Consider the following 14,834-nt stretch of genomic DNA (forward strand, 5'->3'; position numbering starts at 1 on the left):
GACATGGAAAATGTAAGACACAGCAAAGAGTGATAGTCACATAAAGAGGGGAGTGGGCGGACAGGGGGTGTGGCTGAGGGGGAGCAGCAGGACTTGCTTTATCAAACTGAGCTGTCTGCTGTGAGATGGGAGAGGACAAGGGGTGTGGCTCAGAGAGTATTAAATGTTTTGGCCTCTCATTTACATAGAGTGCCTTTACTACCTTATGGATCATCCCTGAATGTTCATCAAGTGATTCAACAGTCCTGCTACTTACTTTTGTGTTGTGTGCAGACCATTCATGCTTCTTTCTTTTACATTTCTAAGCTCTGCTGTACAGGAGGAGCTGTAGCAGGAGAGCTATGACTCGTCCTGCTCCCTCCTCCTCCCCTCTTATTATTTTTGTCAGGTATTGATGGGAATTATGGCTCTTCTTAGTGAGCTGGCTCATAGGGCTCCGGTTATCAACAGCCGGCTCTTCTGGCTCCTGAACGGCTCCATTTACATGCATAATAGGGAGCCACAGTCCAGCCAGTCACCCCATTCCACACCACTTTTATCCCGTTTATATCGGGTTATAAGGGATGTGGTGAGTCGGTTAGGAGCGGGGTTAAGTGAGCCGTTGTTCACGAATTACACATCACTATTGTCAGTGTGGATGGATTGAAATGTGAGACACGATGCATGACGCCATGAGGACGGCCTAAAGCAGTGAGAGAGAGGAAGCTTTGTATATATGCAGAGGGCAGCATGGGGAGAACAGAGAGACTGCAGCTTTCAAATTAGGCAAATACACAGGTACATATACATGCAGAGATCTGTCTAATGGGAGATATTTATTGAAAATTGTCCAATCCCTTTCACTGGAGTTTATAGTTGAGACTTGTGCACGAGCGGAGAAATAAAAAGTTGGATCTGCTGGATGCATATGGAGTAAAAATTTCTATGACTGTTGTATTGAGGGCTGCTTTGAATTCAGATCAGATGTGTTGTGGTCAGACAGAGTAATGTGGCTCTGTATGAAATGCGTGACCTGCAATAGAAAGCTTGTAGAATGAATGTGCAGAAAGGGGAGCTGTAATATAGTCATGACCCTGGAAGTTAAGATGGTGCATCTTCACTCCATTGCCATACATGCAAAACATTTTTTCCCCAGCACCACGACGGCACCAACCAGAGAGGGATCCGCCCCCAGGGACAGGAAACCTGAGCTTAAAAATCGTGCTCCTCCTATCCTGCCTCAGTGGTTTCCTGTCCCTGGAAGGGACCTGAGCTCTCTGTTTGTTTTTTTCTAGAACCGCTGGTTGGCGGTTTGGTTTTAGCTTACTTACCAGCGGAGGCCTCCAGTCAGGGAGCTGCACCCGTGGTTGATCACCTCCGTCCGGGATCGGGCGCACGCACGCCTGTGCTGGCGCATGATGGAGCGCGACCGGAAGTAAGGACGTTGTACTTCCGGTTCGCGGAGCCGCGTCTCGCCGACACGCGGCAAGATCCAGGAGGAGCCCAGGGATTGTAGCACTCCTCCTTGGGTAAGTGAAACGCCGGCAAAAGTTAGTTTTTGGCTTTGTTTTGAGGCTCTTAAGGAGTTTTAATAACCCATAAGAGCCAGGACCGTGCCGGAAGGGAGGGGGCGGAGCCTCCTTGATAAAAAGACCGGGGCTTTCTCGTGGACGGCGCTCTGACACTCTTTCAACATGGCGGAAAGACGTGATGCCCCTGAGCCCCTGAGGACCCCGACTCCGGTAATTCAGGGTGGTGAGTGTCCTTACTGTTTCTGTACTGTGATTATTCTGACACTGATGCAAATTTTCTAAAAACTGCTTTTAGGGAGAAGAGGTCCCCAAAAAAGCCACTAAAAAAACCCACCACAGGGATTGTAAGATCTGTAGTAGAAAATTGCCTGTGAACCATGAGAAAAGTACATGTCCTTCATGCATCTCAAAAATTATGGCAGAAGAGTCTGCTTCTTGGTTGGAATCTTTGCGGACTGTTATTAGAGAGGAAGTGCAGGTGTCGGTTAAAAATATGATTGACCAACAACCTGCCTTCATAAATAAAGACCTCCCAGGTCCTTCCTCGGCTACTCCCATGGAAATGTTATCCGTGTCAGAAGAGGAAGGAGAAAAAGGGGACGATTCTTCAGCCTCAGAAGAGGAATTGTCGGGACGTCCTTTATTTTTGGCAGAGGATACGGAAGGGCTATTGAGAATGGTTAGATCCTCCATGAACATAGAGGAGAAAAAACCTCATAAATCAGTGCAAGACATAATGTTTGAGGGACTGTCGGAGAGGAAAAGGCGTACCTTTCCTATCCATGATACCATTCGTTCCCTGATCTCAAAAGAATGGCAGAGCCCCGATAAGAAATCCTATATTCCTAGGGCTATTAAGAGGAAATACCCCTTTGATGACAACGCTACGTCCAGCTGGGGTCTGCCACCAAAAGTGGATGCCTCCATTATTAAAATTTCTCGTGGTGCCTCTTTACCTTTTGAGGATATTAATGCCTTAAAAGATCCCATGGATAGAAAAGCAGAAGGGTTTCTCAAGAAATCATGGGAATATGCGACCACTTCCTTCAGACCAGCAGTGGCGGCAACCTGTGTGGCTCGTTCACTCCTGTTATGGTTAGACCAGCTTGGAGGGGATATCCAGAACAAAGTCCCTAGGGAATCCCTTAAAACCTCAATAGCAGGTATCCAAAAAGGGGCGGCTCTACTAGCCGATGCCTCTGTAGATGTGTTAAGACTTTCAGCTAGATCCGCAGCCTTGTCTAACTCAGCCAGAAGGGCTTTATGGTTAAAGAACTGGTCAGGGGATATGGCCTCTAGGGGTAAACTATGCGGCATTCCCTGCGATGGTAATTTTTTGTTTGGGCCCATCTTGGATGATCTGCTGGAAAAAGCAGGTGACAAAAAGAAGGGTTTTCCCACTACCTCTACCCCTAATAGACCCAGATCCTTTCGGTCCTTTCGGAGATCAAGGTACCAAAGGAGGGAGAGGGAAAGCAGACCAGGTCCACCCAGACCCACTCAGCCAACTAGGGGTTATTTGTTTGGACAACAGCACTCGCAGTCTAAGCAGTCCACTTTCCGACCACAATGACGCGAGGCCCCAGGTGGGGGGAAGATTGTCCCACTTCCTCCCTGCCTGGAAACACATTTCATGCAGTCGGTGGATTCTCAATACCATATTCGGGGGGATAAAGCTGAACTTCAAGAACTTTCCTCCTCAGAAGTTCAGGATAACAAGAATCCCATCGGGGGAAAAAGGCAGCATGATGATGGCGGAAGTAACCGAATTGCTCTCCAAAAAGGTACTGTGCCCAGTCCCATTAGGGGAAGAACAGATAGGATTCTACTCGACCCTATTCTGGGTAAAAAAACCAAGTGGGGCCCTAAGAACTATCATAAATTTGAGAGAATTAAACAGTTTCTTACAGGTACCAAGCTTCAAGATGGAAACGCTAAAATCCGCGGTAAATCTGTTATATCCGGGGTGTTTTATGGCGTCAATCGACCTTACAGACGCCTATTACCATGTACCTATTCACCCGGATTATCAGAAGTATCTAAGATTTGCGATTCAGTTAGGTCAAAAGATAATACATTTCCAGTACAGAGCCCTCCCTTTTGGTATCGCCATTGCGCCAAGGGTGTTTACAAAAATTGTTTCAGAGATGTCGGCCTTCATCAGACTAGATCAGGGGTTTTTTATACCTTACCTGGACGATTTTCTGCTGGTGGGGCCTTCAGTAGAAGCGGTAGAGGGCCAAGTGATCAGGGTCCGAAAAATTCTGAATTTTCTGGGATGGCTAGTAAATGTGGAAAAGTCAGAAATGATCCCATCCCAACAGAAACTCTTTCTGGGGGTTCTCCTAGACTCAAATTACCAAAAAACCTTTCTTTCCAGAGAGAAACAGGGGAAAATAAGGGAAAAAATAATGAACATAAAAAGGTCCTCACAGACAACCATCAGGGAAGGTATGTCCCTTCTGGGGAGTCTAGTGGCCACCATCCCCGCAGTTCCCTGGGCTCAGTTTCACACAAGAACCTTACAGTATTTCCTTCTTCAAATTTGGGACAACAATCCTTCTTCCTTAGACAGAAAGATACACATTCCAGAATTAGTAAAAGAATCTCTAAGTTGGTGGTTGAATCGGGCAAACTTAGAGCAGGGCCTCCCCTGGGTTGTAGAGTCAGAAAAAACTGTTACTACAGACGCAAGCCCGGGGGGTTGGGGAGCTCACATGGAAGGCAGAATTTTTCAGGGCCATTGGAGCACTCAGGAGGCAACCCTTTCATCAAACAACAAAGAGTTACGGGCTATACTAAAGGGGCTGCAAGCAGCTCTTCCATTCCTGAGGGACAAAAACGTTGTAGTAAGGTCAGACAACACTTCGGCAGTAGCCTATATAAACAAGCAGGGGGGAACAAGAGGTCCACAACTCATGGAGATAACCTCTCACATTTTTCACCTAGCAGAGTCTCACCTAGCATCCCTAAAGGCGATACACATAAGGGGGGTGGAAAATACCCAAGCAGACTTCTTGAGTCGCAACGTCATCCGACAGGGAGAATGGGTCCTCAATGGGGAGATCTTCAACCTGATAACCAAAAGATGGGGGGTCCCAGAAATAGACCTTTTTGCCAGCAGGGAAAACCGAAAGGTGAATCGTTTTTTCTCCATAGATTGCAGGGATCGTCCGTTAGCAATAGATGCCTTTTCCCAAAATTGGGGAGACCATCACCTATTATACGCCTTCCCCCCAATGGTCTTAATTCCCAGAACTCTAGGGAAAATAAAACGGGAAGGGGCGAAAGTCATCCTCATTGCCCCCTTTTGGCCTCGCCGTGCCTGGTTTTCGAGTCTGAGAGACATGACAGTAGCAGATCCATGGGTCCTGCCAGAGTGGAAAGACTTGTTATCCCAGGGTCCTATCTGTCATCCGGAAGTGAGGGGGCTGCATCTTACGGCATGGCTATTGAGAGGTTAATTCTTGAAAAAAAGGGTCTGTCAGGTCAAGTCATTTCGACCCTTCAAAAAAGTAGAAAACCCATCACCTACAGGATTTACTTAAGAACTTGGAAAGCGTTCTTTAGGTTTATGGGTCAGAGACCAATTGATATGTGTAGGCCAGATTTCGGTAACATTCTGGGGTTCTTACAGCTAGGACTAGAAAAAGGGCTGAAACCGTCCACCCTAAAAGTCCAGGTGTCGGCCCTTGCAGCTCTGTTTGACCAGGACATAGCCAACCATCCTTGGGTGTCTAGATTTGTTAAAGCCTCCGTAAGACTCCGCCCTACTGCTAGGTCAAGTTTTCCACCCTGGGATTTATCCTTAGTATTAAAGGCTCTGTCAGGTCCTCCTTTTGAACCCTTAGAGGTACTCTCTTCAAAACTACTTACCCTCAAAGTAGTATTTTTAGTAGCTATCACATCTGCTAGGAGGGTAAGCGAGATTGCTGCACTATCCTGTAGACCTCCATACTTTAATTTATTCCCAGATAAAATTGTATTGAGACCTGATCCCAAATTCCTTCCGAAGGTAGTCTCAGACTTCCATAGATCTCAGGATATAGTGCTTCCTTCCTTTTGCTCAAAGCCTAAGTCAGATAAAGAAAAGACCTTTCATAATCTAGATGTCAGGCGTAGTGTACTTCAATATTTGGGGAATTCAGAATCATTCCGTAAGACAGATAGTCTGTTTGTTCTCTTTTCAGGGAAGAACAAGGGGAAAAGTGCATCATCAACGGTTATCGCTAGATGGATCAGGGCTACCATCCAGTTAGCATATGAAGTAGCCGAAAGAGCTATTCCAGAAAAAATTCATGCCCATTCTACCAGAGCTCTGGCTACATCATGGGCAGAGTTCAGACATGCCTCATTAGAACAGATATGTCAAGCTGCATGTTGGTCTTCCCCCCACACCTTCTTTAAACACTATAGGTTGGATGTGGCGGGTTCTCTCGACCTTTCTTTCGGGAGGAAGGTTCTCTCCTCTATTATCCCTCCCTGAAGTTTTCGTCTCTGAAAATCTCTCTGGTTGGTGCCGTCGTGGTGCTGGGGAAAACAGAAGTTACTCACCGGTAATGATGTTTCCTCGTACCACGACGGCACCTGGTATATTCCCACCCGGGTGTTATTTCCTACTTTTTTCTTGGTGTCGGTCAATTGGGTGTCGCAAAAAAAAAAAAAAAAAAAAAAATTTTTGTATATATACGTTTAATATTCATATACGCACGTATATGGGTATATATCCACATACTACGCATGCATGGAAAATGTTTTTCTGACGTATTAACGATGAATCTCTTCCAAGTCTCTGTAACCCACTGAGGCAGGATAGGAGGAGCACGATTTTTAAGCTCAGGTTTCCTGTCCCTGGGGGCGGATCCCTCTCTGGTTGGTGCCGTCGTGGTACGAGGAAACATCATTACCGGTGAGTAACTTCTGTTTTTTAGAACTCTGGATCGGTACAGTATCTAACCCTACATGCCTCGAGGTTCTTAACTTTTTATGTAGGATCATGCCTAAGCTATAAATCGGTTGTGGATAGGTTCATCAGAGAGGTGGCACTTGCTCTGTGCTTGGCTTTGCACGCTGCCTGGTTGGCTTGCACTCAGCTACACCCGATGACACTTACCACTGCTCTCCAGCACCTGCTGTCATTAACGTAGACCAGTCATGTATGAGTCACGGTCACGTCAGCATTTTCTCTGTCTCGTATTCCAGTAATAATCAACCACAAGCCCTAATTGTTATAGACATTACATACAAATCCACCACTTCTGTGAGCCACACGCAGCATGTCAGGTAGCCACAAACCCTGCAGCATTTTCTACACCAATACACTATAGCTGAGTATTTGAAGCTTTTCTTTCAGAAGTGAACAGTAAAACTTGTAATATACAGGTGGTCCCCTACTTAAGGACACCTGACTTACAGACGGACCCCTCTGCCCACTGTGACCTTTAGTGAAGTTCTCTGGATGTTCTACTATAGTCCCAGTCTGCAACGATCATCTATAATGAAGCTTTATTGCTAATACTTGGTCCCATTACTGCAAAAATAAAACTCCAATTGTCACTTGGACCAATTTTTTGTCTGGATCAACTATTACAGGACTGCCTGTATTTTATTAAGGAAACAAAACATGTGTGCCTTATTTTCCTGCCCTTTCTTATCCTGCAATGTAGCAGAAGTCTTGTATATTGCTTAGCGATAAGGAGAGGAGGCTAAAGATTAACTCCCTACATACCTAGCAAATATTCTTCTTCGCAATTCCGCTTTCTAAAAAGTGATTGTAAATAGGTCTCAGTGATCTAATTTTTATTTATTTTCCAGAATACTGCCATTCTCCCAAGAAAGTCGGTAAATGCCGTGGTTCCTTTACGCGATGGTGGTATAACCCAGAAGTAAATGAATGCGAGGAGTTTGTGTTTGGTGGTTGCATGCCAAACCATAACAACTATGTCAGAAAAGAGGACTGCAGGCAAACCTGTATCAATTCTAATGAACATACAGGTAAATGTGTGTGTATGGGATGCATATATAGCGTTATCTGTCAATTGTGATTAGCACCGCCCACAGGACTCCTAAGCCCAGAAGGAGTGGAGGCTCGGATCAGTGCATGACAAGTTATACTGAATATTCTCTTTATATTCTATCAGATGGTCCTGGTCCTGGTAAAGGAAGGAGACTGCAGCCAGGTAAGTACATCTTGTTTTTCTTGTTGTTTTAATAGATGCCATCTCGATGATTCCAACTCAGATCAAATAGAATATTTAGAACCCAGTTTGATCTCAATTGACAGGTAGGCTGTCCTGGGTGGCAGTAGACAGTCAGGCACCACCCACCTGGCAATAGACCTGGCACCACCCACCTGGCAAAATGGTGTGCTAGATACCATAACTAGTGGGCTGTATCCTTTGGTCAGGAGGTGGTAAAGGGGGATTGAGTCCTGATATGAATCCGCCAGCCGTTCCTGCCAACTCAATGATTTACCCTAGGACAACGTTCCCTAAAATTAAATACAATCTGGGATAGGGAGAAGGGGATATCTCAAAACCAAGGTTGTAAGGCGGAGTTAAAGGGAGAGCTTATGTAAGAGACCAAATCATAATCGAGAGAATAGTCAAACACTCGAAGGCAATTCCATAAAAATTCAGGGAGCAAAGGGTGGTCAGGAAAAGTATCAAAAAGTAACACTGCAATACTCCAGGTCTGGTAACAAATATAGGCGAGAGTAGATACAACCAAAATCACTGGCAGAGAAATCCAGCCCCAAGGATTGCTTTGTAGTCGGTTATTGAAACCACTCGGGGCTTTAACCCTTGCGTGACTCTCAGACCAGAACTGCAAGCAGTAGACTCATCGTTCACTACATTTCTTTATAATATTACTTACATCACACATTACATAATTATAGTCTCGTTTACTTAGATAACTGAGTATAGAAGTGATTAGAAGTAAATCTCTGCTGCCTGGGGCAAACTATAGAAAGCTGCACCCTCTCTCCTCAGTCGCCTATTCTCACAGTAAGACACCCCCTCCCACCTCCCTTAAGGCAACATTCAGACGATGTATGCCTGCCATACCGTAGTACGGCGGGCATACATCGGCGCTGCGAAGAGGAGCAGGGGATGAGTGCAGCTCACCCCCACCCCTCTCCATAGGCATATACAGCACGTGTGCTGCACTGTACCGCTCTCGTACAGGGTCGTGAGCCAAAAGAAGTGTATGGGGGGCGTATATCGGCCATATATACTTCGGGTGTACATACATCCCCCATACGTGTGTGAATGCAGCCTTCTAGTAAGCCCCCTACCTTATGTTTCACCCTCTCCTCAGTCAGTAGCCCTACATAAATACTTATACAGTGGGTGCGGCCTGTACAATGCATTGTCATTCTGGTCATGTGATAATTTGCTTAACCCTGGAGGATGTAGCCAATTTAATATCTTCAGATACATCTGCTATATCCTCCTCAATGATGTCATGTCATGCAGGGAAATGTAGTGTGCCCACAGTACGTGTTTCATTGCATTTTTTCCATAACTTGCATAAAAAATGAAACCGGAGGGGGCTTCAGTACCACCCCACAAGATGGTAGCCCCGTTGTCCAGCAGAGGGCACTGCCTGTGGCAAGTGTCTCAACACATCTCATGTCCGGTGCTCCCCTAAATATATGCCAGCATTTTGGCACCACATTGTATGGTATAGTTATTTATATTGGGTCTGGGGGCTAACCACATGAAAGGGGCACATACCATATTCAATGGACCATTGATGGGGAAGATTGATGTTGTATTGCCGCCACATGTGAAATATTTTTTGTAGTCTTGCACAGTATAGATGTTAGTGTTGTGTTTTTTTTTTTGTTTTATTATCTTTTAATTTCTCATCTTTCCCTTGGCTATTTCTGCAGTCTGTGACGGCAAATGCCTCCATACCCAGTACCGCTGTGCCGATGGCTGCTGCATCGATGCTGCGCTACAATGTGACGACACTCCAGACTGCGCTGATAGCTCTGATGAGTTGTCCTGCGAAAATTGTGAGTATCCTCTCCAGGGCCGGCGCCAGCAAAGGGCTTACCCGGGCAAGTGCCAGGGCCCAGAGCGGGTGGGGTGGGGGTGGGGGGGGCCATATAAAGCTATGCATAAGGAATCTATGGGGCTGAGGGGGACTTTATATAAAATACCCATGAGGGGGCTGTTTGGTATGATAAACTATTTTAGGGAACAGGAGACTGCAGTAGACTCTCATGGCGGCATCGAAAATTCAGAAACTAACACAGAGGGGCCCACTAAGGCTCTGTCACCCAGGGGCCTACTGATAACTGGAGCCGACCCTTATCCTCTCCTTTTCTCCATCTAGAGCTTTTATACTTCTGAATATTTCAAGTGTACTCTACAATTCTGAGTAGGTTCTAACCTGTGTTCGTCAGGTTCCGTTACAGATTCCATTATTAATGGCAGAAAAGTCTTTATTCCACTATTAATGATGGATTTTTAATGGAAGGTCCATTAAAGTCTATGGAGAACTGAAGTTGATCAGAAGGTTTTTTTTCACTTCTACTATCCTTATACCTTATATAGAGTGAATCTGCAGGTGTGAACTGGGCCTATATATTTTTATATAGCATTGGGGTTATAGAAATTTCTGCCTGGGGTTAAGTTATTTAATTTATCTTTTGGATTGTGTGAAGAGCAAATGGAGTGGAGCCCTTGGATTGCTTGGTTAGTGGTAGGGGTCATGTAAGGTCAGTGACCCTACAGACAGGTTACTATGACCATATTTACTGTATTTTTTTTTCCAGATGATAAAGAGTTTAGGAAGTTACAAGAGCTGGACGTCCCAAACAATAAAGGTACGTGCCACACAGTAATACTCTGAGACCTTCCAGTGCTCTCTGTTAAAGGCGACTTTCTTACTAACCATTTGTGTTTCTTCCCTTCCATTTGTTTCAGCTCGTTGTGTAGAGTTGCCCGATACCGGTCCATGTCGTGCCGCCTTTTCCCGTTGGTACTTTGATCCTTTAACCAAGAAGTGTATGGGCTTTACTTATGGGGGATGTATGGGAAACCGGAATAACTTTGTTCATGAACATGACTGTGAAGATTTCTGTAGAGGAATTAGTGGTGAGTCTCCCTCATCCTGATGGCTCATGTGTGTGTATGAACCTACAAAAATTGTGGACTAGAGGACATTCTATACTAATTTCTACGATCACAACGATTCCGACTAGGCTTCTACAAATCTAAACTTAGATGATTCACTCATCTATAAAATTAAATGTATGAAATCGGACAAACTCCTTTCCAGCCACGTAAAGGTTGGGAAGACATGACCCAAAGCTTTCTACCTGCCTTTCATGGATCAAATAGAACCACTCTATTCTGAACTGTGTGACTACAGTTTGTTCTCGGTGTAAACTGAAGCCAAAGTTCTACTTCCCCCTCCAATATATGTGTTGATTTTAAAATTGAAGACTAACCCCGTTGGCTAATGATGGGTTGTACCAAGTGTTGGACGTCCACCTATCTGATATTGAGGACCTTATCTTGAGATTAATATGCTGGAAACCCCCTTCAACTTCCATTCGTTGGGACTTGGGGGAGGGGGGGGACATTTCAGCACACCAGTTTTTCGGTATAGAAGCCCTGAAATAATCGCAATTACTAGTGGGTGTAGAAGGGTGTCAATGAGGCTTGGTCGATGGTATTGGAGTGGGGTGTTCCTGTCCTGTGCACTAACCATAAAGCCTGCGAACATCCAGGCCTGAAAATCTGCAGGTTATAGTGCAATTCTATACCGGGCAGGACCTAGCTTAGTATTGTCTGCTGGAGACTCCCTTTGTATCTGCTTGGGAAGTGGGGACTTCATAATACGTTGGAAAATTGTCCCCAAAGGACTCTAAGACCCCCCCAAATTGTTGACTATAGATTCTGTAGCTATTCCAAGGATTGTAGTAATACATGTGTTGCCCTAGAAAAAACTTGCACGACACAGTGCCAAACAAATATTATTTTGTAACTTTATCCATTGATAAAAATATTTGAAAAACATTCTCTAAATTCCTGCCTTTCTGTTTCATGCTTTTACATTGCTTCTAAAGGGTTGTGATTATTTTTTTGACATATCTGATGACTCCTTTTCTCTTTTAACAGAGCGGGATATATTTGGAGCAAATAAGGAAAATCCAAGTGCACAAGAAGCTGGTTCAGGTATTTCAGTACTTTCCAATTTGCTCATTGATAAGGATAAAAAAAAAAAAAAAAAAATATATATAATATTTTATACTTGCTAATGGTAGACGTGTCGGCATCTTACATGGATAGGTCTACTGTACTAAATACGTAAGTGGAGGACATCGTAAATCACCTCCTTCGCTCTCTTCTCCAGGCTCGGCTGAAGTCGCCATTGCTGTGTTCCTCGGCATCTGTATCCTGGTTGTCCTGGCCGTTATCGGATACTGCTGTATGAAAAAGAAGAGGAGCAATCGCAAGCCGCAAGCAAATGCCAACAACACAGTCGTTCATCCAACAGAAGACATGGAACACCTAGTATATAATCGAACCACCAAGCCAGTTTGATCGACTGGTGCCTACGGGGGAAGATATAAATTTGTTATAAGACTTTTACTCCACACTCCAGGCTGAGCTCTAGTGCACTGAACTCTCACACAGCTCCTTAGAGGGAACACAAGACTCAAGACGTATCACTTCTTATTGCCAAGTGCCTAGAGGCCACCAAACTTGGCAGTCGAGGCATAGGCAGAATTTTTTTAGTCTTGGGGAGGGGTTTTGGTTACCTTAATTTACTCCTTGGTGTCGTTATTTGATGGCTTTGTGCACCAGTCCACGGTTTGTCACAAGCCCCTGCTTCTTCAGCAGTAGACGGGTGTCCAGTGATGTCACCTGAGACTTCACGTGACCCCATTCTACATTCTATCCTTGTACTACTCCCTCTGCCTAAGCATTCACCTGCCAATTCTTTTTTTTTTTTTTTTAAATTTTTTGTTTTAATATATAATGTAGATATAGTATTGTAATTAAATGTTTTGTAACATCTCTTTAGCGTGTGAAGAAGAAACTTTTCTTCTGTTATTTTGAGTACATCCCTTGTATATACATAAAAAGTACTGTATCTCGGACTTGGGTATGGGCTAGAATGATTTTGCATATATTTTTTTTATTTTGTCTATTCCAAAGGAGCAAATGTGCAGAATTGTACGTGTTGGCCAGGAATTTATCTAGGCCTATCCATGGGAACTGCTTTTTCTCCATCTCCCATGTTTACATTGGGCTGCCTCAACTATTGATGGTGTATCCTGCTGAAAGGTCATCAGTGTGAATCCTGGCCAAACCTTTTTAAGATGACCCATCGATGTTGACCAAATACCCGTTTTGCTGATTGCTGTTCCTCCTAATCCCGAAATTACAAAGTCAAGCATTGATATGTAAAGGGCTTATCTCCAATGAGGGCAATAATATTGGACAAGGAAATACAACATGTCCTATCCTGCTATTTTGCGGGAACATCGGGAACCCCCATGATGAGTGGATTCCGGTCATGTTGGTGATTCTATCGAATGACTCTTGGATGTGCTTAATATCACATAAGAAATTTAGCAAAAAACACAATTTGTTTTTTTCATTTTCTGCACTATTACATGATAATAGTGGAGGAACTGAATGTTTAATGACAGGGGTGTAACTTCAGTGAGTCCAGTAAAACCCAAGTGCCTTAGAAGGTCCCTAAGGTGTGTCCTCCTCATACAAAGAGACCGGTATCAGGCCCCAATGCCTAAATCTGCATCTACTTCAATCTCTGTAATCCAGATAGGTTGTCATATATTTGGTGTGAAAGCTCCCAATATATCGCACCTCTGTTGCACATTGGAGGCTACATCTATCACCTCCTTTACAGATTCTGGTAAAAAAAATTTCCAGAAAAAAAAGCCTGATTACGCAATGTTTTTGGTAACACGGTGGACAATTTGTTTCAATTGGTACATTGGTGCCCATAATGTGACTGATCCATTTCAGTTTTTGGCTTTCTACTTCTTTGACCAAATGGAGAAATGGAAAGACAACGCAGACATCATTTTCAGACATTTTTTTTTCTTTTGTTAGACTTACCCCTTCAACTATCCAAAGCTAGCCGCATACACCGAGCTATATTTGCATACCAAGTCCTGGCCCAGTTTGGCCATGTATGTAAGCAGTCATGATGGACTTCAGTCATGTGACAAGATTTCGAAAACCACTTAGAAGAGCTACTGGAATATGGTCCAATACATTCCAGATTGGTGGCATCTCCTTTGTAATGACTCCTTGACTCCATCCCAATACGTGGTTCTTCTAGGACTATATGTTGTCTTATATGTGTGGCCGGCAGAAGTGCTGCTATCATTTGAAGATGGAAAAGTTGTATAATATATGGTTTTGTTATTGAACAGATGTAAAGTTTTATTTTCTTTCAGTCTTTAACACCAAAGTATTGTTTGTTCCATTACCAAAATGTGGAATAAAAAGAAAAAAAAATGAATATACAGCACTCTGATCTTTGATGTGATACAGTGAGCCCATTTTAGCATTCCATAATCTGGGCTGTAACAACAGGCGTATAAGCCATAGCAGCTGCTATGGGGCCCAAAGTGTCAGGGGGCCCAGGACCCAACCAGCCACACTACACAATGGAGGAGATGTACTGTTATAGACATGCGACTGTCCAAATCGTCCACTATATGTTCCGGTCTGCATCTCCCGCTTGGTTTACGGAATCGGGTGGTAGCTGGTACACTTGTTCCTATGGCAGAGCGAGAGAACAATACATTCCCTGGTCTGCCCTAGACTGCGGAGCGCATAAGCTGCCACCTGCACCAGTACACTGGCATCCATCTGGATGAAGTCTGTGGGGAAACTGTGTAGGTAAGTACAATTTTTTTTATTTTTGGGGGACTTTTTAGCTATAGTGGAGGATGCTGCCGACTTGTTTGGGGCCAGTCCGGGCCGTTCTGACACTGGTGCGGCCGATGGGGAAAAAAAAAACAAAACATGAACTGGGGAAAATGGCTGGCTGGCTATATACTGGGGGGCTGGCTATATCTCGGGCGTCTGGCTAAATACCGGGGGGCTTGGCTATACACTGGTGGGTTGGCTGACTATATACTACAGGGGCTGGCTATATATTACACTGGGCTGGTTGTATACTGGGGGGCTGGATGACTATATACTGGGGGGGGGGGGCTAGCAACTAGTAATAGTAGTTGTATTCCCATACCTCATATATATGAGTCTCTTTCTCTGCGATGTACATGTTGATTTAGACCATCTATAAATGGTTTGT

General features: G+C 44.4%; 1 protein-coding gene across 2 annotated transcripts in view; it reads left to right on the forward strand.

Moving 5' to 3' along the window:
* The window catches only part of SPINT1 (serine peptidase inhibitor, Kunitz type 1), a 32,459-nt gene extending 18,426 nt beyond the window's left edge, over nucleotides 1–14,033 (forward strand). For both annotated transcript variants that reach the window (XM_072115342.1, XM_072115341.1), the window contains exons 4-10: nucleotides 7,326–7,505; nucleotides 7,652–7,690; nucleotides 9,409–9,534; nucleotides 10,300–10,350; nucleotides 10,451–10,621; nucleotides 11,651–11,707; nucleotides 11,886–14,033. In XM_072115342.1, coding sequence (XP_071971443.1) covers nucleotides 7,326–7,505; nucleotides 7,652–7,690; nucleotides 9,409–9,534; nucleotides 10,300–10,350; nucleotides 10,451–10,621; nucleotides 11,651–11,707; nucleotides 11,886–12,076 — 815 coding nt within the window. In that variant the 3' untranslated portion in view covers nucleotides 12,077–14,033. The remainder of the gene's footprint in view (nucleotides 1–7,325; nucleotides 7,506–7,651; nucleotides 7,691–9,408; nucleotides 9,535–10,299; nucleotides 10,351–10,450; nucleotides 10,622–11,650; nucleotides 11,708–11,885) is intronic.
* Nucleotides 14,034–14,834: the final 801 nt, after the last annotated feature.

This window comes from Engystomops pustulosus, chromosome 7 (assembly GCF_040894005.1).
Source record: "Engystomops pustulosus chromosome 7, aEngPut4.maternal, whole genome shotgun sequence".
Taxonomy (NCBI): domain Eukaryota; kingdom Metazoa; phylum Chordata; class Amphibia; order Anura; family Leptodactylidae; genus Engystomops; species Engystomops pustulosus.